Genomic DNA, 24906 nt, shown 5'->3' on the forward strand with positions numbered 1-24906 from the left:
AACCCTGAGGATCCCTGTTTTCCAGAGAAATCTGTTGAGTCTACACAGGTGAGCACCAGACTGAGGACACAGGACAGAAGGCCTAGCAGGTGGGGGAGGGCTGGACACACTCCTCCCCCACCCCCCAGCAGGGAGCAGCTGATGTTACCTTGGCTCTCAACCCCATCTCAGCAGGGAGGCCAGTCCAGAGCAGGAGCCCAGGGTTTGTGGGGAGAATGAACCACCTCGGAGACAGACGTTGGATGTTGAGGAGAAGGGTCTACTGACAACAAAGACTGCCTGGGCCAGATGTGGTGAACTCCAAGGTGAGGCAGTGCCGTGGTCAGCGGGGGTGGTTCTGCAGAATCACAGGACCATGCGGCCCCCAGTATTAGCACGTGGCTCAGGTGAGCTGCCCAACTCTGTCCTGCTTTAAGTCTGGCGGACGTGACTCAGCGATGGCTTTGCCACGGCATCCTCTGCATTGCCAGCCCCCGTTTCAGCAGGGGATGGCATCTTGGTCAAGCCAAAGTCTGATTAGTTGGAGAAACCAACATGTCAGAGCACCCTGAGAATATTAAATAATATTTATAAAGGGATGACGTTGGGAAAATAATTGCCGATGGTAAGAGGCAATCAGCGGCGGGAACTCCTCCACTGCTCAAGTGGTAAGAAATTAGACGGACCGGGGCTATGAGCAGCGAGGGTTTGTCACGGGGACAGCAGAAGGGGTTGGAAAGTCGCTACCTCTGCTGATTCTGTTAATAGGATAAAGCAGCCTCGCAAACAAGAGCCAGACCCCAGGAGGCCTGCATTTGAGGGGATTTTAAAATCAGGCCAGCTCCTGCCAATAGCTTCACTTTTAGATGTGTTAGAACTGGAAGGGAGCTTAGAGATCAGCAACGCCACTGGTTCTCAGTTTTCAAGGTTTCTGCTTTCCAAAAATACTGCAAGTATTAAGTAATAATTAATTTGTTTTCACATTTTTTATTCATCAAAGACACAGAGGACTGCCAGCTGGGAGAAGGAGAAGACACAGCATCTATGTCACTCTAGCCCCCAACAAGAGACCTATTGTTTTTTTTTTTTGTCAGCCCAGCCATATTATCTCATGTAAATATAGTTTCCCTTTGAAAACATTTAAAACACAAGGTTCCATTTTTAAGTGGAGGGAGCCTGAAGGAGCCTGGAGTATCTTTACCAGAAATCTTCAGTCCAAGCAAACTCTCTTACTTTATACAAAAATACACTGAAGCCCGGAGAACGTAAGTGGCTTGCCCACGGTCACACAGCTGGCTGTCAACAGGGCCAAGGCTAGATCCGGGGAAGCAGGAAGAAAGCAAGCTGTCCTGGACATGCAAGGGTAGGGAAGGAGTAAATCACAGTAGTGAATGCAGTACTGAGTGCGGACCCTGGACACCAAAGGGCTTGGTTTGACTCTTGAGCTCAATCCTTACAAGCTGTGGGACCCTAGCAAAATGACGGAAGCTCTCTGAGCCCATTTTCCTATCAGTAAAATGGGGATAATAATAGCACTTACCACGTACTGTTGTGAGGATTAAGTGAACTAACAGAACAGAGCACTTATACATTGTAGCTGCTTTTCTTTAACCCATTTGTGTGAGTGGGCGCGGTTGGGGGGTGTATGTGTCTGTGCAGACATAAGACCAACAAGCTTAGAGAACAGGTCACATGATCCAACTTCCAGATGCTGCCCTGTCAAGGCCAGTGGGAGACAAATTGTCCCAGTGGAGCTCTAGGTACTAAATTGCAATGCTGTTACTTCTAGGTAGTAACTCAAAACTGAGTGTGCCTCAGAACCCAGGCTGCACCCAGATTCACTGCCTCCGAGTTCCTGTATGGTGGGACTTGGGAGTCTGAACTTTTAAAAATTATTGAGATATAATTTACACACCATAAAATTCACCATTTTAAAGCATACACTTGTATGGGTTTTTATGATACTCATAAGGTTGGCCAACCACCACCACTACCTACTTCCAGAACCTTGTCATCACCCCAAAAAGAAACCCAGTACCCATTAGCAGTCACTCCCCCTTCCCCACTCTCCCATCCCCTGGTAACCACTAATCCCTCTGTCTCTAAGGATTTGTCAGCTCTGGACGATTCATAAGAATGCAATCGTACAACATGTGGTCTTTGCGTCCAACTTCTTTCACTCTGCACAGTGTTTCCAAGGTTTGTCTATGCTGCGGCATGGATCAGGGCTTTATTCCTTTGGAATCTGCAATTTTAACAAGCTCCCCAGTAGTTCTGATGATTGGGCTTTGGGGAGAAAAAGAACAGCAAATTCACACAAGGTGAACCTTCTGGTTGCTATATAGATACAGGGCCTCAATCATTCCTGCAGGTGTGCCCATCTCAGAAGCCCTGCTGGTGACAGGAGACATCGCTGGTCACTTGCCTCCTCCAGAGCCTGCAGAGGTTGGGCAGGGTCTCCTGGTGCCCGGTAGGGAGGACATGTGCATCTAAGGACAGTGCCTGGCTGCGGTGGGAACTGGGCAGATGAACTATGAGACTCACACAGGGGATTTAGTCTCAACTCCAAGACTTTAATGTACGTTATGCTCTTGGAAAAACAATTCCAAGGAGACAAGTGGAACCGAAAGTCTTAACCGGAGGGGATTCTTATTCAGAAACCTAGTGTGAGCCGCAGCCTTGGGAGAGAGCAGCACAGGGACTCTGATCACAGTACAACAGTGTGAGGTCAGGGTGGCAGGGCCTGTGTGTATGATGCGCGGGCCCTCAGGACTCCCAGGAAACCGGAGCACCATCACTCCTGTGGCTGACAGCCCTACAGCAGGACGGGGGGTGGACCCAGGCTGACCAGGTCATCTCTGGAGCTCTGAATAAAGGCACAGAACTTCAACAGGGCCAAAGAAGCCTGTGCAAAGCAAGAACCTTTCTCTTTTGTCGTTGAATCTCCAGGTCATCAGAAACACTCGTGCTGGCTCTGGTGAGGAATGGGGCCATTCAAAGGGTCACCAAGGCCCACTTCTGGGTCTGAGGCCTCAGAACGGAGCAGATGGGAGGGGTGTGGCACTAGCAACGCCTCTGAGGTCAGGGGCTGCAATGATCTTGAAAGATTATCCACTGGGACCTCTGGACAGGAGAAAGGGACTTAAAGCAAAAGCTGACCACTCGTCAGATTCAACCCAACTGTCTTCTGTTATGCCCTCCCCAACCTGGGGCTCCAGGGTGGTCACACACCCATGTTTTCTGTGACGTATTCCCATCCAACAAGGGGCAGGCAGAAATCCTGGCTCATCTCCCTATTACCCTCTGATTAACTTTTAAAAAGTCACCAACTGACATCTCAGACTCCTGGGCACTCCAGGGTTTCTAATCGTTCTACGGAATAAACAATCGGTTCTCCTGGGCTTTTGGCTCAACTTCTTCTCTTCTGGGAGGAAGCAGGCTGCTGCTGAGGCAGGTCTCTCCCAAGAGCTCATCTGGAATTCAGTTAGGTTATAGCACCGAGGCCAGGCTGACGGCGAACCCACAAATGCGCCTTCTAGATGGGGTACAGCCTCGCTGGCACTGAAGGAACTTATTTATTGGTGAAGGAGGGAATTCTGGCTCCATCTTTGTAGAACCTGGCAGGGCTGCTGCCCCAGTAAGTCCCAGTAGGACAGGTGAATGGAGGAGCCAGGACCGCAGCCGTGGGGAAGGGGCCTCCTCTGGCTGAGAGCTTTTCCACTTAGCCAGTCCCCACGCCCTCGGGAAGAACCACCACCACCGGGGCGCAGTCCTCAGGCTCCGCCTCAAAGTCCCACTGAAACTTCTTGGTTAGGTGAGCTTGGAACTTTTCAGCTTTCTGCCTCAGGGTGGCATCCACGGCAACGCTGCAGGCGGATGAAAAGAAAACCTACAGAGAACAGAGGATAAGTCACTCCTGAGAACACAGAGGGGCTGAGAAAGCTGTGGAAATTTCCTCGTGGCGTTCAGCTCTCCAGGGTGGGTGGATCAGCCACTGCTGGCACAGGCTCAGGACACCTACTGTGCTCCCCCCAAACCAAGAAAGAAGGTCCAAGCCCAGCTGAGAAGCTCGGGCAGGACCAGAATGGAAAATTACTATCTTGGGCAGAGATGCCCCACTGAGAGTAAGGCCAGCGGGGCCATCACCCTGGCCCTGCTCTCCGGGGAGATCTACTGGGCACCTGGACAGTAACTTAGAAAAAGAGGCAGTAATCAAAACTACAATGAGATATCATCTCACACCAGTCAGAATGGCCATCATCAAAAAATCTAGAAACAATAAATGCTGGAGAGGGTGTGGAGAAAAGGGAACCCTCTTGCACTGCTGGTGGGAATGTGAATTGGTTCAGCCACTATGGAGAACAGTATGGAGGTTCCTTAAAAAACTACAAATAGAACTACCATATGACCCAGCAATCCCACTACTGGGCATATACCCTGAGAAAACCGAAATTCAAAAATAGTCATGTACCAAAATGTTCATCGCAGCTCTATTTACAATAGCCCGGAGATGGAAACAACCTAAGTGCCCATCATCGGATGAATGGATAAAGAAGATGTGGCACATATATACAATGGAATATTACTCAGCCATAAAAAGAAACGAAATTGAGCTATTTGTAATGAGGTGGATAGACCTAGAGTCTGTCATACACAGTGAAGTAAGTCAGAAAGAAAAAGACAAATACAGTATGCTAACACATGTATATGGAATTTAAGAAAAAAAAATGTCATGAAGAACCTAGGGGTAAGGCAGGAATAAAGACGCAGACCTCCTAGAGAACGGACTTGAGGTTATGGGGAGGGGGAAGGGTGAGCTGTGACGGGGCGAGAGAGAGTCATGGACATATACACACTAACAAACGTAGTAAGGTAGATAGCTAGTGGGAAGCAGCCGCATGGCACAGGGATATTGGCTCGGTGCTTTGTGACAGCCTGGAGGGGTGGGATAGGGAGGGTGGGAGGGAGGGAGACGCAAGAGGGAAGAGATATGGGAACATATGTATATGTATAACTGATTCACTTTGTTATAAAGCAGAAACTAACACACCATTGTAAAGTAATTATACCCCAATAAAGATGTTAAAAAAAAAAGAAAAAAAGAAAAAGAGGCAGTAGCTACCCCAGCTGGTACTAAGAAAGGCATGGGGGTGCTTATAAGCCCCTGGATCCCATAAAATCCCAGGCCCTAACCCAGTGAGGGTGAATTGCTGCTCTAATCTAAATGGGCCCCAGGCTGCCAATCTGAGGTTTCTATTCCCCTTAAAAGCTTTGTTTTTTTTAAATTGTGGTAATATATACATAACACAAAATCTACCATTTTAAACATTAAAAAAATTATAATTTAAAAGACTGTACTAAATACACATAATATTCACCATGTTAAGAGTATAGTCCAGTGGCATTAAGTATATTTACATTATTACACAACCATCACCACCAACCATCTCCAGAACTTTTTCATCTTGCCCAACTGAAACGACACCCATTAACTCCCCATTCCCTGCTTCCAGCCCCTGGTAACCACCATTCTACTTTCTCTCTATGAATCTGACTACTCTAGGTACCTCATGTAAGTGGAATCATACAATATTTGTCCTTTTGTGCCTGACTTATTTCACTTAACATAATGTCCTCAAGGTTCACTCATGTAGGGAGTGCCAGAATTTCCTTCCTTTCTAAGGCTGAATGATATGCCACTGTATGTAGATACCACATTTTTTCCCCACTCATCTGTCAATGGCCATTTGGGTTGTTTCTACCTTTTGGCTATTATAAATAATGCTGCTATGAACACGGATATAAAAATATCTCTTACAGAGTCATTGCTTTCAATTCTTTGGGGTATATACCCAGAAGTGGAGTTTCTGGATCATAAGGTAATTCTGTTTAATGTTTTGAGGAACCACCATACTGTTTTCCACAGTGGCTGTGTCATTCTACATTCCCATCAGCAATGAACGAGGGTTCCAATTTCTCTAGAATCTCTTCAGTATCTGTTATTTTGTTTTTGTTTGTTTGTTTACAATAGCTACCCAAATGGGTGTGGTGTCTCATTGTGGTTTTGATTTGCATTTCCCTAAGGATTAGTGATGCTGAATATCTTTTCATGTATTTATTGGCCATGTGTATATCTTCCTTGGAGAAAAGTCTATTCAAGTCCTTTGCCCTTTTTTTTTTTTTTTTTTTTTTTTTTTGCGGTACACGGGCCTCTCACTGTTGTGTCCTCTCCCGTTGCGGAGCACAGGCTCTGGACGCGCAGGCTCAGCGGCCATGGCTCACAGGCCCAGCCGCTCCGTGGCATGTGGGATCTTTCCGGACCGGGGCACGCGCCACCAGGGAAGCCCTTTTTGCCCTTTTTTGATCAGGTTTTTTTATTTGTGTTGTTGAGTCATCGAAGTTCTTTATATATTCTGGATATTAATCCCTTGTTTTGATGTTCTTTTAAATTCAGTTTCGTCTAATATAAACATGGGCAGGGGCAAACAGAATAATTTTCCCTACCTCTGGAACTCCATTCCAGATTGTCCCGGATCTCAACCGCTTCTCTAAGAATGACAGCAAACCCATTACTCCTTCTCACACTATTTTATTGTTCTCAAAGAAGTTTCATAGAGTAGTCCAATGGATCCTCACAAGGCCCTGGGAAGACACACTAGGATGCCTATTTTATGGAAATGGAGGCTGAGGGGAGTTAAATGGCTGGGTCAAAATTACCAGAAAGGAAGGAGCAGTTTTTCCCAGACTACCTGTTGGCTCCCTGCAAGACCACCCCAGACACAGCAGCATGAGGGTGAAAGCAGCAATCTGATCCCCATCACCTTCGTGTCACAGCTGGCCCGCAGGCCACCAAGGAAGGAATCTGGGTTCCAGGGGCCTTGACCTGACAAAGGTAACAGGTGTACTCTGCAGCTGCTTCCAGGGACAACACGCCTCCTAACCGCCTCTCACTGTCTTTCTGTTAGCAGGAGTGAGGCTCATGGTCAGTGGTCTTTGCTTGGAGACACTTTGTTGGGGTGGTAGCAGGGACTGAAGTGACGGGGAGGGGAGTTCAGAAGCAGAAGGTGGGGGGTTACAGAATTTAGTTTCATTACTTGGGAATCGACTAAATACAGGAGCAGGAAGCACAGCTACAACAAAATACCAGATCAATAACTAATTAGAGGGGCTGTGTGAGCTCACTGGTGAGAGGGCAGTGGGGAAGCCGGTGGCCTGTCCATAGGCAGCTAATGGAGCTTGCTCTGGAGCATTGAACGTGAGGCTGGCTGAACCCTGGGGAGGGGCCTGGTATGGGAAGCAGAGAAGCCTTGTTTCAAACAGCATTAGTGCTGGAGGCCCTGTGCACCCATGGGTCTGCCCCCAGAGGTCCTGGGGGTGGGGGCCTGCTGGCTGAATTAGCAAAAGCCTCTTCCTGTTCTCCCTCCTTACATGGTAAATTGTACTACTCTCTACACAGCCCCTCCTCTCCTGCCACATTGAGCAGCTGCCCAAACATGCTCCATTGCCTCTTCTGTGCCTCTACTCACACAGGCTTTTCCCTCTGCTTATAACACGCTTCTCCACCCCTGCTTTCTCCTCCTTCACCTACTAATTTCTACTAGTGACCCAAGCTCAGTTCAGATGCCACCTCCTTTGGGATGTCTTCCCAGACCAAAGACGGAACAGGTGCTCCTCTGTGCTCCCCCGGTGCCCAGGGTTACTTGGGACATAGCCTCACTCTCAGTCAGTAACCGTCCATTTACCATTGAGCTCTCCCAAGAGACAAGGAGCAACCCCAAAGCAGAGACTCCTTTTCCTACCTGCATCCCACTCCCCTGGCACAGAGTCTGCCATATAAAAAGGACCCATTGGATGTTTAATGAACAAAAGAACGAAGAAGATCATACGTTCTATGAAATCTATTTCTGGGTCCCTTTTGCACAGTGCCTGTACCAAATGATTGCTCGATAATTACATGATGGTGCTGGACAGAATAAGGGACTCGTCCTGGGGAGGACGTGGCTTATTTACCAGGCCCCTGAATGCCACCGGCTCACAAGCCATCTCCTTGTGACAGTTCTCTTATAAAAGCCCAAGGTGAAAGGAACTGCTCCAACCTCTGTTCCCCCAGGACTGCGCCTGAGCATCCCTTATGGCATTTCTCACACTCTGCTTGCATCACAGGGATCTGTGCCCCTTCAGAGTAGGGGTCACTTCCTAATTATCAATGTGACCCACACAGCAGATCGCCCAGGGCCTGGCATAGAGTTGGGGCCCACAGGATGCTCCCTGAATGGATATGAATGAGATGTAGGGATGGCCAGCAGTGAGAGACTGGAACAGGCTGGGTGCATACTCGTCATTCATCCTTCCCACCCACCTCTCCAACATCGCCATGGGGGTAACATCAACTAGAGGCAGGTATAACTGAAGGCTTCAGTCTGAAAAATAAGGCTTCTAATTTGAAAAGCACTATGTCCTTTTTAAAGAACTTGTCAGTCTAATCTTTACTACAAACTGGGAGGTAGGATAGGAAATTACTATTCCCATTGTACAGATAAGGATGGTGATAAATGCTGAGCAAGTGATAAATGTCAAGCAAGATCCAGTCCCAGTAGGCAAATCGAAAGCCTTCTTCCCTACCAAAACCTTCTTTTTGTCTTGACACAGACGTAATACATCCTTGATATTTTCAGCCGTGTCCTATGGGGAACCAAGGGGCTTGGAGACCAGGTGCTTCTGGAACTGTCCCTTCTGCAGGCCTCCAGGACCCAGGTCACAGCCTAGGTTGCCCGTTTTAAAAAACCAACTTTATTGATGCATAATTTACATACAATTAAATTCATCCATTTTAAGTGTTCAATTCGTTTTGATAAATGTATACACCCATGCAACCACTATATGATGTAATCAAGATAGGTATCTGTTTATAGCTTTTTCTTTTGGTATCCAGTCTATGAGTTTAAAGGCCCATATACCATCACAATCAGGATACTGAACCGTTCCATCACTCCAAAAATATTCCCTCACACTGCCCCCTTACAGATCAAATCCTCCCCTTGACCCTAGCCCCTGGCATCCATTGATCTATTTTTGTCCCTATAGTTTACAAACTTGTTATTTTAAAAATTCACAATTCAGAAGAGATGTTTAGACAATATCTGGTTTCCAAACAACAAGTTACTTTGATTCTCTTGTTTTTAGATTAATTGTATGCCTTCTTATATAAATTTAGTAATGATCTGGTTATTTTATTTACTTAAGTGAAACAAGTAAACTTTTTAAAATCACTGAGAAATGAATCATCTTAATATGGGAATATTAATCCTGGATATTTTAAAAATACTTTTGAAAAAGGATAATAACATTTCACAAACATCTGCACTTTAGAACTAAAAGCACACCCATTGGGTATTTTTCTTCAAATTAAAAAAAAAAGGTATTAATACTTTTACCATTAAGTCTATATATTGTAAAATTGTACTTTAGTCAGAAATGTGAAAGCTTTCTTTTAAACCCCAGTTAAATAAATTGAGTTCAGTCAGGTCACCTTGAGAAATTCAAAATACCACGGTAGATAGCTGAGTCACTGCTTATCCTATTTTGTGGCTAGACCAAAAAGATGAAATTTCCTAATTTTTTCAATTCCCACATGATTATTCAACTTAGAATGAAACTAGCCAGAGGTAGTACATTTTATTTCCACTTGCAGAAGAAGTAAGTGGTGTTAAAAGCAAGACTATCACTTCACAACAATTACGAAGAAGGCGAAAAGCAGCAGAATCATGTTTTCTGAGGTCAGTTTAAAGAATTTGGGATGTTTCATCTGGGGCTCTAATCATATATGGGAGCCCACCACAGTGGGCTTTAGAATCAAAGTTCAGCCTTGCCATCCACTAGCTCTGACAAACTCAGGCAAAATTATGTGACCTGCCTGTGCCTGTCTTCTCATCTATAAAATGGGATTATATACTTAACTTCTAGCATTGTTGTGAGGGCTAAATGAAATAATGCACAGTAAGTGTGCAGAAGTGATAGTTGATGGCAGGAGGTGCAGGAGTAGGCAGGTGAAATTTATCAGAGCTGGTGTTATGACAAAAACACAGGCATATGCTGTTTTATTGCACTTCTCAGGTATTGCATTTTTTACAAAATGAAGGTCTGTGGCAACCCTGCATTGAGCAAGTCTATCAGCACCATTTTCCCAACAGCATTTGCTCACTTTGTGTCTGTGTCATATTCTGGTAATTCTCAAAATATTTCAAACCAAAAACATTACGACTATACCTAGGAATAAACCTACCTAAGGAGACAAAAGACCTGTATGCAGAAAACTATAAGACACTGATTAAAGAAATTAAAGATGATACAAACAGATGGAGAGATAGACCATGTTCTTGGATTGGAAGAATCAACATTGTGAAAACGACTATACTACCCAAAGACTCAATGCAATCCCTATCAAACTACCAATGGCATTTTTCACAGAACTAGAACAAAAAATTTCACAATTTGTATGGAAACACAAAAGACCCCGAACAGCCAAAGCAATCTTGAGAAAGAAAAACAGAGCTGGAGGAACCAGGCTCCCGGACTTCAGAGGATACTACAAAGCTACAGTAATCAAGACAGTATGGTACTGGCACAAAAACAGAAATACAGATCAATGGAACAGGATAGAAAGCCCAGAGATAAACCCAAGCACCTATGGTCACCTTATTTTTGATGAAGGAGGCAAGAATATATAATGGAGAAAAGACAGCCTCTTCAATAAGTGGTGCTGGGAAAACTGGACAGCTACATGTAAAAGAATGAAATTAGAGGGCTTCCCTGGTGGTGCAGTGGTTGAGTCTGCCTGCCAATGCAGGGGACACAGGTTCGAGCCCTGGTCCGGGAAGATCCCACATGCTGTGGAGCAACTAAGCCTGTGAGCCACAACTACTGAGCCGGCACGTCTGGAGCCTGTGCTCCGCAACATGAGAGGCCGCAATAGTGAGAGGTCTGCACACCGCGATGAAGAGTGGCCCCTGCTTGCCACAACTAGAGAAAGCCCTCGCACAGAAACGAAGACCCAACACAGCCAAAAATAAATAAATAAAAGCCATTACTAAAAAAAAAAAAAAAAAAAAAAGAATGAAATTAGAACACTCCCTAACACCATACACAAAAATAAACTCAAACTGGATTAAAGACCTAAATGTAAAACCAGACACTATCTAACTCTTAGAGGAAAACATAGGCAGAACACTCTATGACATAAATAACAGCAAAATCCTTTTTGACCCACCTTGTAGAGAAATGGAAATAAAAACAAAAATAAACAAATGGGACCTAATGAAACTTAAAAGCTTTTGCACAGCAAAGGAAACCATAAACAAGACGAAAAGACAACCCTCAGAATGGGAGAACGTATTCGCAAATGAAGCAACTGACAAAGGATTAATCTCCAAAATTTACAAGCAGCTCATGCAGCTCAATATCAAAAAAAACAAACAACCCAATCCAAAAACGGGCAGAAGACCTAAATAGACATTTCTCCAAAGAAGATATACAGATTGCCAACAAACACGTGAAAGGATGCTCAACATCACTAATCATTAGAGAAATGCAAATCAAAACTACAATGAGGTATCACCTCACACCAGTGAGAACGGCCATCATCAAAAAATCTACAAACAATAAATGCTGGAGAGGGTGTGGAGAAAAGGGAACCCTCTTGCACTGTTGGTGGGAATGTAAATTGATACAGCCACTGTGGAGAACAGTATGGAGGTTCCTTAAAAAACTAAATCCCACTACTGGGTATATACCCTGAGAAAACCATAAATCAAAAAGAGTCATGTACCACAATGTTCATTGCAGCTCTACTTACAATAGCTAGGACATGCAAGCAACCTAAGTGTCCATCTACAGATGAATGGATAAAGAAGATGTGGCACATATACACAATGGAATACTACTCAGCCATAAAAAGGAACGAAATTGAGTTATTTGTAGTGAGGTGGATGGACCCAGAGTCTGTCATACAGAGTGAAGTAAGTCAGAAAGAGAAAAGCAAATACCGTATGCTAACACATATACATGGAATCTTAAAAAAAAAAAAAAATGGTTCTGAAGAACCTTGGGGCAGGAAAGGAATAAAGATCCAGACATAGGGAATGGACTTGAGGACACGGGGAGGGGGAAGGGTAAGCTGGGACGAAGTGAGAGAGTGGCATGTACATATATACACTACCAAATGTAAAATAGATAGCTAGTGGGAAGCAGCCACATAGCACAGGGAGATCAGCTTGGTGCTTTGTGACCACCTAGAGGGGTGGGATAGGGAGGGTGGGAGGGAGATGCAAGAGGGAGGAGATATGGGGATATATATATATATGTATAGCTGATTCACTTTGTTATAAAGCAGAAACTAACACACCATTGTAAGGAAATGATACTCCAATAAAGATGTTAAAAAAAAAAAAGATTACGACTCACTGAGGGCGCAGATGACGGTTAGCAGTTTTTAGCAATAAAGTGCTTCACTAAGGTATTTTCTTTTAAGACATAATGCTACTGCACACTTAATAGACTATGTATAGAGTAAACATGACTTTTATATGCACTGGGAAACCAAAAAATTCATGTGACTCACTTTTGGTGATATTCACTTTATTGTGGTAGCCCAGCACCAAACCCACAATATCTCCAAGGTATGCCGGTACTACAGACATCATTGTCAGAGCTAGTGTTTTCCCTCGAGAGTTAAAGGTGGACACTAGTATTTCGAATACTGGCAAGAAATGAAGCTGGAGAGCCTATTTAGTGGCCTATTGCGACTAAAAGTATTAAAAAAAACCAGGTTACATGACTATAAGCCTAAATGCTATGCAATCAGTAATAAGAATTCTTATTTTGTACATAATTCACTTTATAACATACTATTAAATTCAGATTATCCTTTCATTGGTTTTAAACAAATTATGATGACTCAAGTTGCTTCAAATAAAAGAAAAAACTGTATCTATTTTTATAAAACAAATAATTTTTACTCAAGCTAATCCATGGGATTTGTAAAAATCAGTGGCATCTATTCAAAGGGGCCTCTACTGGCAGAGGGCATTATGTCGCTGATTTTACACAAGCTAATGTGGCTGTCTTTAAGTGCTCACACACAAACACCAGTCCCTCTCCATGTGTAGCAGCCATTTAAACTCTGAAGTAAGAAAGCCAGTTCCACTTACTTGATGACCTGCGGGGAGAGCAGGCGGCTGGCTAAGGAAGGCTTTTATGGGCTGATTCATTCACTCACAAACACCCGGAGTGAGTGCCTGTGTGTAGGGTGACAGGATCTCACTGCCAAGATGGCATCAGTGAAACTTGCCATCAAAAAAGAGAAAAGTTTTGAAATACCCTTTCTGCATTTTGCCCATTGAAATCTGTGTCATCCTTCAAGCTCACGATCAAATGCCCCCCTTCACAAAAACGCCATTCCTGACTCTCTGTCTCCTCAAATCTCAACTCCAGCCTGAATGAACCAACCAACCCCTCTCTGGTGCTCCTAATGCCCTTTGACCAGACTTCACTGTTTACACCTGTCATAGCAGGGTCATCTGTTCACACTGCCACAGGAATTATGCACTAAAAACACCCCATAACACAAAGTGAGATCAGTGCTAGGCCTCAAGTAGGTGTTGCATATAACCAGATGAACAAAAAATAGGCGTCTGGTAAAAGCCCATGGCTCAGTGGGGAAGTCAGGCAGACAATATATACATTTCACAAGCACAGTCTGTGCAATATAATAGTGACACGTACAAAGTAGGCTAATAGTATGGAAAGGAGGGAGATATCAGGGATGGCACCACAGAGAGGGATGCCTAGAGGGCATCCTGTAGGATCAACAAGTACAGGCGGAGGGAAAATCAGGTTCAGTTAAGAAGACATGAAACATGGGTACAAAGTTTCAGTCGTGCCAGATGAAAAAGTTCTAGAGATCCTCTCTGCTTATAGTTAACAGTACTGTACTGTACACTTAAAAAATTAAGAGGGTAAATCTCATGTTACGTATTCTTTACAATTAAAAAAAAAAGAGGAAGGCATGGAACAGCATGGCATGTCTGGCAACTTGCAAGGAGACCACTGCTGCTGGAGTTGATGGTGGAAAATAGGGAAAGGAAGGAAAAGCTGGAAAACAGATTAGGAGCCCGATCAGAATGGGTATTATCACTTAGGTTTGGGCTTTTAACTTTTTAGGCAACGAGGACCACAGAGAAATAGAATCAGAGGTGCATTTTGGTGGCAGTGTGGGAGACAGATGGACTGATGGGGGTAAACATGGAAGTTGATAAACTCTGATGCAGTCTAGATGAGACCAAAAGGCCTGGGTTAGGAAAATGGTACTGCCTTCTAAAACACTTAGGGCTACCTGGAGTTATCTGGTTAATTCATTTGTTTACTTTCCCACCAAAATCTAAACTCCAAGTCAGGGACTCTGTCTGTCTTGCCCAGAGCTACATTTCCCATCCTAGAACAGGGCCTTGTATACAACAGGTGCACAGCAAACGCCTGCTAAATCAATGAAGAGATGCTTCTGCACAAGTCCTTCAACTTTCAGAGTTTTATGTCAGCTGCCTGATCACATGGACTCTTCCAACAGTATGCTGGTTTTAGAAAAGTGCTCTGTACCTCTAAGAAACAGGCTAACTCATATACATATTCCTCAACACTCTGAGAAGAACGTTGTATATAAAGAAAGGATGCTTAAAAAACAGGTGTTGAGGGGGCTTCCCTGGTAGCGCAGTGGTTGAGAATCTGCCTGCTAATGCAGGGGACACGGGTCCGAGCCCTGGTCTGGGAGGATCCCACATGCCGCGGAGCAACTAAGCCTGTGAGCCACAAGTATTAAGCCTGCGCATCTGGAGCCTGTGCTCCCCAACAAGAGAGGCCGCGATAGTGAGAGGCCAGCGCACCGCGACAAAGAGTAGCCCCCACTTGCCACAACTAGAGAAAGCCCTCGCACAGAAACGAAGACCCAACACAGCAAAAATAAATTAATTAATTAAAAAAAAAACAAAAAAAGAATAAGGTCTTTGAATGCAGAGAATGTGCTTTAAAAAACAAAAAACAGGTGTTGATATATTTTTTTTTAAGGCACATGTCCTGGATTTTTCCAAATAATGACATCAAATTTTCTTGGTGAAAAGTCCAAAGACAAAATTCTTCTAATCATCAGCTTTGCACACCCTACCTGGACATCGAGCAATCCAGCTGGGCCCTTTCTGCTTTGTAAATCATTGCTGGCAACAAAGCCTCAGCAATGAGAGCTCAGCTGCTGGTCATGCTGACAATGGTTGGACAGCCAACGACACACTGCGGCCCTCCTATGTTTGCACGACAGCACTAGGGCATATCACAAGGGCAGCACGTATTCCCGCTGCCAGAGGCCAGTTAGCAGGCTGCTGCCTCCTACTGCTCTGCAACCCATGACCCAGTAACTGGGGCGATTTCCCCTGCAGAGGAAGGCTAAAGGGATTTAATTTCTCTGTGATATCAAGAACCAATAAAAGGGCAGTTTTATAACTCTCATGAAGTGGAATACACCAGGCTCAAACCATCAGCCTGACTGACTCATCCCCATGGTCCACACAAGTCCTTCAACTTCAGAGGTTTATGTCAGCTGCCTGATCACAGGGACTCTTCCAACAGAATGCTGGTTTTAGAAAAGTATTCTGTATCTCTGAGAAACAGGCCCCTGATAGGTATGTCCACTAATGTCAATCAAGACTCTTTTCGGTGGGGGGGGGGGGGGGGCGGGGATCTACACTGTATTCGGTATGTAGGGGCATAAGCATAGGCCTTAAACCAAGACTCAGGCCTGGGTACAAATCCTGACTCTGCCACCTACTAGCTGTGTGACCTTATATTAATGATTTAATCTTTTTGAGTCTCAGCGTTCTCATTTGTAAAATGGGAATAATCCTCCCTGTCTCACGTGCTCCAGAGAGATTAAATGAGGGAACCCATATAAAGAGATAAGCATGGTGCCTATTAAATGCCACAGGCATTTAATGACTGTTCATTCCTTCCCTTACCATGGGTGGGAGTGAGAGGTTAGTGAATAGCCACCTTTTAAGGAGCAGGCCTGTGGGGGTCTCACACACAGTGAAAAAAAAGTCATGAAACAGAAAGTATGGAAACTGACAGCCTGCAGCTTCTGCCTCTTCTATACTTGAGAAAGTTACACAATGTGAGTGACAGAGGCTGTCCCAAGAACATAAAGGAAGCTAATCTGTTTGCAAAGGGAGGAAATAGCACAGGATGGAGATTGTAAGTTGTTTGAAGCTTCTTCCCTAATTATCACTCATAATGAAAATTTAATTGCTGAGTTAAAAGCAAATTTCACTTTTTCTGTCAGAGAATCTCTGAAGAAACTGGCACATTTTGTTTGAACAGGAAATCAAAGTTACTTTAATGCCTAAATGAGATCTAAGGAGCTGCAGATGTTTCCCTGGGAATAACTAGCTTCAAAACTCTGTCCTACTGGTTTGCAGCAACTTACAGCTACAGGGAGGCAGAAATAAAAACTGTTTTGAGCCGAGTTGCTCAAGGGGTGGGGCTGACTCAAATTCCAAGTACCCCAGTGCTAGGCACCTTGGGGGGCAAGGCGGAGAGAAGGAGAGAGGGTCTCTGGAATTAAGGAGCTTATAATCAAGTAGGAGAGAGAACCAGGGAACAAACTACTATTAGGAAACTGAAATGATGACAACTTGGCTCAGGAAAGAACAGCAAAAAAAAAAAGGTAGGCCTCCAAGGGCACTTTCACACACCCTGGCCTTAATTCTGACCCACTTGGGTGTCAGCCAAAAGCCTGCTCACCTGTAAGGTGCTGGTGAGGAAGTTGTCCTGGGAGACAATGTCCACAAAGAAGTCGGCGGGGATCTCACCAAGCTGGTGGTACAGGATGGAGATGAGGTTGACGTAAAGGGTGTGGTGCTTCACCATGGCCTCTTCTGACCGGCACAGAAGGTTCAGGAGCTGCTTCCAGTGCTCGAATGCCTCGTACACGTTCCCCAGCAGGAAGCATACAAAGGCAAACTGGAGTTCACCTGAAAGGTGCAGAGAGGAGAAATGATCCTGAGGGACAGGAGTACCGGCTGACACTACTAAGCCGCCAGTTCCACTGGGCCTCAGCAATAAGTGGCTTTCTATCCTTGTCACTCTTCCAGAGCCCGGCACAGGGTTTTGCACCTAGCAGCTGCTCAATAAAAGTTTGCTGAACTGCTATAAACTCAAGCCATGAGAAACCAAACTGGTTTTGGATTTCTGTGACATCTGAGTGCAAGAGAAGAGGCACACAGAGTATCTGCCTAGCATTTAACAAGTTTACAAATGTGTCCATGGATATTATGCCAAGTGGATCCCCAAACTGGCTGCCCATCTGAAATACTAAGAGAACTTGTTAAAAATAAAGCTGCCCAAGCCTCACCACCAGAGATCCTGGTTGAGGACAGATGATGGGGCCTCAGTATCTGTAGCTCTAACAAGCTTCCCGGGTGCTTCTGATGCACACGGTCTGCTTCAGGGTCAGGGAAATGCTGCATTACACCACATAATCCTCAGCCCAACTCCGCAAGGTGATCAGGGAAGGTGGTATTTGCCTCATTTCATAGATGAGGTCAAGCAAATTGCCCAAGGTCACACATCTAATGCTTAGCAACTGAACAATGGAAAGATAAAACAGATTTCTTTTTAAAATTTATTTACTTTATTCATTTATTTTGGGCTGCATTGGGTCTTCGTTGCTGTGCGCGGGCTTTTCTCTAGTTGCGGTGCGTGGGCTCCTCATTGTGGTGGCTTCTCCTGTTGCAGAGCACCAGCTCTAGGCGCATGGGCTTCAGTAGTGTGGCTTCAGTAGTTGTGGCTCGCGGGCTTAGTTGCTCCGTGGCATGTGGGATTTTCCCGGACCAGGGCTTGAACCCATGTCCCCTGCTTTGGCAGGCAGATTCTTAACCACTACGCCACCAGGGAAGCCCTAAAACAGATTTCTGTTGGGTGGGAACAGTCCTAGAGCCTCCCTGAACAAGAAAATTCATGAGTACTTGTTCCAGGGTTAGCCTGCCAGCCAAATTATTTTTCCTAGTTTAATCACAGGGCTCTGTGATTTGATCTCTATGAGCAGCCTGTGGTTAAGAGCATGGGCTCTGGAGCCAAAATGCATCGGTTCAAATCTCAGCTCCAACCACTTAGCAGCTGTGTGACTTTGGGCACGTTACTTAATCTGTTTATGCTTCAATTTCCTTATTTGAGGGTTGTAGTGAAGATTAAATGAATCAATATAGTATACATAATGCATTTAGCATAATGCCTGGCACAAAGTATCACTCAAGAAATCTTAGTTATTATTCCCACATTCCCACCAGATCCCTGTCTCAAACAGAGACCTGGTAATCCAGAAGCCATTGTCCTTGGGCAAGCAGCTGGGTCTCTAGTTGCCAAGATAAACTGTTGCTGATCAGAGACGCTCTCTCTGGCTTCAAATTTAAGGAGGGCTTCTGTGGTATATCTACGTGTGGGCCATAAAAAGAACAGATGTACTCAACACTAATACCTCTTTAAATGCATGGTGTCTGATCTGTCACCTCTGGAGACCTGGAAAAACTAGTTCTCTGTTCCTAGGCTTGTGGAACAAAGTTTGATTTGTGTGGATAGCTACCTAGTCTAGATATTTTGAACATTTGATCAGTATTTTCAAAATATAGTTAAACTTTCTATAGGTTAGAAAATTTAACCTTTTCTAGAGGTTAATGATTTGCTTCTTCGGTTGGCTTTACCTTGTTAGTTTGTGAAAATACGAGCTTATTCTCTGAATTTAGGGCATTTGTTTAAATTCATACATTTCTGGCTCAGTCTAAAATTAAATTATGAGATCAGAAATAATTTCAAAGGACTGTCATGAAGATACAGTAATCCCTGAAACAGACCTTTTCACAAGATTACTTTGAAGAACTGAAATGTTTAAGAGGTAGAAAACAGGATTTCTGTTCATTTTTTTTTCTGTTTATTTTTAAGCCAGAATTTCAAGTGTTACTTATTAAATGAAAATAGATACACCCCATAAAATGTCCCTTTTTATCAGCTAAGCCTATTATGTAAAAGGCCCTATATTCAAAATTCTCACTGATCTTCCAATAGAAAAAGATGTAAATATTGGACAACTTATACAAGAAAAAATATTAACAACTATTAAAGATGTGACAAATGTTCGCTATCACTAGTAATCGGAGAAATATAAATTGAAACAAGATGTCATTTTTCAACTATCCAGTTGGAAGAGACCTTTGCTAAACTGCCATATCAAATGCCATGTCAAAGGTGATGGGCAACAGCCTCACCAGCTGGCAAGGATGCATGACCTTCTCCTGGCAACATGCACACTCTGATCCAACAATTTCACCCCGAAATGTATGCAGAAGGGCACACAAGGACATTCATTAGACGCCACTTATAATAGGGAAAATAGGGACATCTTAAAGATCCATCAACAGGGGTTGGTTCAATTACTATGGAACATAAGTAGCCACTAAAGAGAAGTGACCATTTCAGTGACATGGAAAAATGTTTATATTAAAGCAAATTACAGAATAATATACTGTAGTCTTGTTTTTGTAAAAATATTATATATACAAAAACACATAATTGAATAAAAAAAGACTAAAAGGAAACACAAAAATATATTAAACTGAGAAATACATATAAATATATACCTAAAAGATGGAAAATAAGTACAACAAAGTGCAAAACAATGGTTATTTCTAGGTGGTGGGATTTGGAATTTTATTTTTGTTTTTCTTCTAGGATGAATATATGTTATTTTTTTGTAATAAGGGGGAAAACAACAATAAAAACTATGACAATTAAAAGAAAATCACTGGGACTTCCCTGGTGGTCCAGTGGTTAAGAATCCGCCTTCCAATGCAGGGCACGTGGGTTCGATCCCTGGTTGGGGAACTAAGATCCCACATGCCATGGGGCAACTGAGCCCATGCGCCACAACTACTTAGCCCACGTGCTCTGGAGGCCGTGCCCACAACTAGAGGAGAGCCCGTGCACCACAACTACTGAGCCCGTACACTCTGCAGCCTGCGTGCCACAGCTAGAGAGAAGCCCACACACCACAATGAAAGAGTCCACGTGCCACAACTAAGACCTGATGCAGCCAAAATTTTTTTAAAATAAAATTTTAAAAATTTAAAGAAAAAGAATTGGACCTTTAAAAAAAAAGAAAAAGAAAATCACTGTTCTGGATGAAGCCTTGAGAGAGTCAGGAGCAAACTGAGCGGGGAGGTGGGAGGCCCCCAGGAACACGGCTGGGCCTGGGAACCAGGAGCCCTAGGCTTTGGTCTCACTTCGACTACACCACTTAGCAGCCAAATCCTTTCCCTCTATGGACCTCAATCTGTAAGACGTGGTGGCAGGGAGGCTGGGCCACACCATCAGTACACAAACACAGGACTGTCTGTATCAGGTTCACCTACAGTGCTTGTCTGTTAGGTAGACAGAGAGATAAATTGCTGGGGCCCCAATCCAGATCTCTTGAATCAGCCTCCAGGGGTAAGACCTGGGGATCTGTATCTTTAACAAGCCTTCTGGGCAAGACCGCCTCCTAGCCAGGTTTAGGAACCACTGGACTAGATAACCCAAGATGTACTCCTTGTTCTCAAGCCCTCCTACTATATACACCTCCCCTGGCCCACTCTCAAAGCCTCGTTCCTCCTCACCTAGCACGTCCTGGGGACTTTGGGGGAACTGCTTGCTGAGCACGGTCTCCAGAGCATAGCTCAGGTCCATGCTGTGCCTGGTTATCTCGGCCGGCGTGGCACCTGCCGGAAACATCTGTGTGGGCAGCTCGGAGAACCGGATCTCTGTGCCGGGTCTGGGCTTCATCTCGGGCAGCCGGGCCAGGCCTTCCTGGTAGCTTTTGCACTCAGTGCCGCAGCGGGGTAGATTCTGCTCCACCCGGTCCTTGGTGTACTTCATGGAGAGCACAGGCAGCACATCTGAGAAGGCACAGATCTGCCGACTCTCGGGCTGGAGCTTCTCCACTGTGGCCTCGCTGATGAAGTTGGTTAGTGAGATCCACTTCTTGAGTGTGGCATATGGGTAAGGTCCCAGGAACTGGTCCAGCTCCTGGAGGTTGGCCCTCATGGCCTCCACCACAGCCTCTGGGGCTGGGGACAGGTCTACCTCTTCCTGGACTGCATCCCAGCGCAGGACCTTCAGCCCCCGCTGCTGTAGGCTAAGGAAGAAGCCCATACGGGGGCCCACCTCCCTGGGATTGGCCTTGTCCACAGAGCTGTAGTGGAGGAAGTGGATGCCTGGAGGGATCATCTTCACACCCCGGAACTTGGGCCCCACCTCCCAGGAGTTGTAGTCAATGCCAAACTCTGTCCCCTTGGGCATATTCAGGATGACCACAGTGGCCCCTTCAAAGAAGAGGTGCTTGGCAAGCTCAGGATCCATCTGCATGGCAGCCATGGGACCAGTGGTGAGTGACCAAAAAGAAAACTTTTCTAGTTTTCCAGAACAGCTGAAAAAGAAATATATCAGAGTTAATCAGAACCTGGGGAAGGATGCTTCATTTGCTGAGCATTCTCTATGTGCTAGATATTGAACTAGACCCCTGACATAATTATCTCCCTTAATTTTCACCACAACCCCGCATTGTTTTACAGATGAAGAAAATAAGACTCAAAGAGAAGAGGGGTTTTGTGTTTTGGTTTAATGAGCAAGAACCCTCACTTCACAGCTGGAAAGACATCAGTTAAAGAAAAGTGACATGTTCAAGGTCACAGAGGACCCAGTTAGAACCTGGGTACCCTGCCCTCCAGGCCAGTGTTCTTTCCACTGTTCACTCAGGATCTACTCTCAGATCTCCTTCTCACAACAGAGGATGAAGGCAGAGAAAGCTTGGCTGGTCCATTCTAACTATAACTCTGCCTAAACTGTCTTAAACTCTAACTCTGTCTAAAACCTATTGCTGGAGAGTCCCCAGAAGAGTTGAGAAGCACCCACTCAGTTTCCTGTAAGCCTCAGGGAAGGCCCAGAAATGGACCAAAGGTGGAAAGTGGGTGCTCAGTATCTAAAATTCACAAAAGGTTTGGGCAGTGAAAGAGCTTTTCAACCACAACCACACCCTTCTTCTCTTACTTATAAAAAACCTGAAGTCCAGAGAGTGAAACGACTTCCCAAAGGGTTCACAGGCAGTAGCAGCTCTGGACTGCTCACCCAGAAGGGATCCAGGAAGCACAGCTGGCCTTGGATCCGAAGAGAAAGACCATAGAACATTTATTTTGTCTACCTCTGAACTACCCATGAGGACACACTGATAAAACTTCTGTAAGCAGACACACACTGCCTCTGTATTTATAAGAATGGTTCCAGGGCTTCCCTGGTGGCACAGTGGTTGAGAATCCGCCTGCTAATGCAGGGGACACGGGTTCGGGCCCTGGTCTGGGAGGATCCCACATGCCGCGGAGCAACTAGGCCCGTGAGCCACAACTACTGAGCCTGCGCGTCTGGAGCTTGTGCTCTGTAACAAGAGAGGCCGCGATAGTGAGAGGCCCGCGCACCGCAATGAAGAGTGGCCCCCGCTCGCCGCACTAGAGAAAGCCCTCACACAGAAACCAAGACCCAACACAGCAAAAAAAATAATAATAATAATAATTAATTAATTAATGAAAGGTGTTGTTATAAAAAAAAGACCTGGCACAGCCAAATAAATAAATTAATTAATTTAAAAAAAAAAGAATGGTTCCAACATGAACTAATTTAAACAGGACAATTATCTAACCCTTTAGTCCCAAGACACCTACCTATTCAATTCAACAAATAACCCTGGAATGCCTGCACTGTGCCAGGATCTTTGCCAGGCACTAACAGAAACATTCACAGAGTAAGACAGTTACTGCCCTCTAGGCACTTCCAATCTAGCCAGACATACAAACAAGGCCCCAAAACTTCACAAACAGAAGGACCAGCTGCCTGTTTAATCCTTTTTACTCATTTTATTTAAACAAACAAAACAAAATAAAACCATGAGGAAAGGAAGAGCAACCCTTTTCCAAAAATGTTAAGGACATATTTTATTGTCTTAACCCAATACCCACCACAAATGACTCTCACTCTAAATCAGCATTATTTTTCCAAACTGAAAGTCACAACCTGTTAATGGGTCAAGAGATCATTTTAGGGAATCTCAGCCAGCATTAATTTTTTAAAATAAAAGGACAGAATTTTTAAAAATCAGAGTACATCATAAATATTAAAGCTAAGTACTGTTTTCGGAAGCTTTGTGTGTTTGAATGGACTCTTGGCCACAACATAAAATGTATTTGTTACTGTAGGTCACAATCAAAAAAGTCTGAAAGCCACTGCTCTGAATAATTTATATCATTTTCCTATTCCTAATCTTGAATTCAGAAGGTACTTAATAAATATTTGCTAGATGAACAGCTATCGCATTTAGAATAACTGCTCATCAATTAGCCATCTTCCCTGGTGGCATCTGTATGCCCCTCCTTGATAATGCCATTCCTTTCCTTCTATTTCCACCAGACTGTAATTCTCCTCATTATATCTTCAGCAGCTGGCACATGGCCTGGCACAAAGAAGATGCCTTGGGAGGCAGAAAGTCACATCCACCCACTTCTCTCTACCACCTCCTTAAGCTAAGCTACCACATCCCTCACCCAGAGAGCGATCGCCCCTTCAATCCCTTCTCCATCCAATAGCTGGAGTGACCTTCTCAAAGCACTAATCTAAGCATGTCACCACCCATACTTAATATCCTCTGAGAGGCTTCTCACGTGGCTCTTGGCAAACTAAATTCCTACCATGACCTACAAGGAAGGCCTGCGCGGTCTGGTCCCTGGCAACTCCTCCAGCTTGTGTCATACCATGCTTTCCCCCACACGCTCTCTGTTGCAGCCAAACTGACCCCTTTCAGACCCTCAAACAGGAGGCTTCCCCGATAGAAAACTCTTCCCTCCCCTCTTTCTCAAATCATTTTTCTGATCTCTGCTCAATATTCATCTCCTCAGTAAAGCTGCTTTGACCGGGTCTAAGTCAGTTCTCCTGTAATTCGCTCTCACGGTGCCTCGTATCTTTCCATGTCACTTATCACAGCTGCAATTTTGCAAATGTTAATAGAGGGCTGTCATCTCCAGGAGACGTGGGTCTTTTGTATCTCTAGCACATATTAGACACTTGGTAAACATTTGTTTAATAAAAGCATGATACCCATTTTGTAGATAAGAAACAAAGCCTCGGTTCGGAGAAAAGACCTTAGCCGAAGTTACAGAGAGTAGCTCAGAACCACGTCAGGCGGAGCCACGGCCTCCGGCCCGCAAGTTCTAAAGTTACGAAAAAAAGCAAGTTACCGCGGGTGCCCCAGGAAGTCCTGGCGACGGTGTATCTGGTGACGGTTTCTCAGGGAGCAAGGCCTGTAGAGACAGGTGGGTCCCACCACCGGCCCACAGACGGGGATGTCCCAGTCCCCGCTAGGTGCCCTAGTGCAGGGCCCTCCGCGATCCCAAGCTGGGAAGAGGGGTGGCCGGACCACACAGACAAAGAAAGCAGAGGAGTTAAAAGAGGACAGGAGGCCGCGCTCACCGACTTGGGTCTTGCCTCAGGCTCAGGCACCGCGGAAGCGCACCGGAAGTTCTCCCTCTCGGGCGCCGGACTGGAGCAATGGGAAAAGGGGCCGGGCGGATCTCTCGGTCGCGGGAGGAACGGTCCGCCTCTGCAGGTTCCGCCCCATCAAATATTGCCTTTTGCTACTTTTAGTTACTGGTTTTAGCTTCTGAACAGTGGATAATAACTTTCATCAAACGATGCACTTTATATCCCGCTCCAGAAACACATCCACCAGCCATGGATTTTCGGTCTCAATCAGTCATGGTTTCT

The 24906-nt window shown here is 44.9% G+C and overlaps 1 protein-coding gene across 2 annotated transcripts; it reads right to left on the reverse strand.

Annotated features, from left to right (window-relative positions):
- Window positions 1–2059: 2059 nt before the first annotated feature.
- AAR2 (AAR2 splicing factor) lies at window positions 2060–24668 on the reverse strand. 2 transcript variants are annotated; one of them, XM_079945396.1, is made up of 4 exons: window positions 24613–24668; window positions 20721–21529; window positions 16819–17048; window positions 2060–3868 (listed from the first exon to the last, which is right to left on the reverse strand). In XM_079945396.1, the coding sequence occupies exons 2-4, from the start codon at window positions 21475–21477 to the stop codon at window positions 3701–3703; spliced, it is 1155 nt and encodes a 384-aa protein (XP_079801522.1). In that variant the 5' UTR covers window positions 21478–21529; window positions 24613–24668; the 3' UTR covers window positions 2060–3700. The 2 variants fall into 2 exon arrangements, with proteins under 2 accessions (XP_079801522.1, XP_079801521.1); XM_079945395.1 differs by lacking the exon at window positions 24613–24668 and adding an exon at window positions 24381–24505.
- Between the last annotated feature and the right edge of the window lie 238 nt (window positions 24669–24906).

This window comes from Stenella coeruleoalba (assembly GCF_951394435.1).
Source record: "Stenella coeruleoalba genome assembly, chromosome: 15".
Taxonomy (NCBI): domain Eukaryota; kingdom Metazoa; phylum Chordata; class Mammalia; order Artiodactyla; family Delphinidae; genus Stenella; species Stenella coeruleoalba.

Coding starts and splice junctions, on each gene's coding strand:
- AAR2 (XM_079945396.1), bottom strand. CDS start 21,477: ATGGCTGCCATGCAGATGGATCCTGAGCTTGCCAAGCACCTCTTCTTT. Junction 17,049..20,720: donor AAGTCCCCAGGACGTGCTAG/GTGAGGAGGAAC, acceptor TGCACCTTTCAG/GTGAACTCCAGTTTGCCTTT. Junction 3,869..16,818: donor TCCTCACCAGCACCTTACAG/GTGAGCAGGCTT, acceptor TGTTCTCTGTAG/GTTTTCTTTTCATCCGCCTG.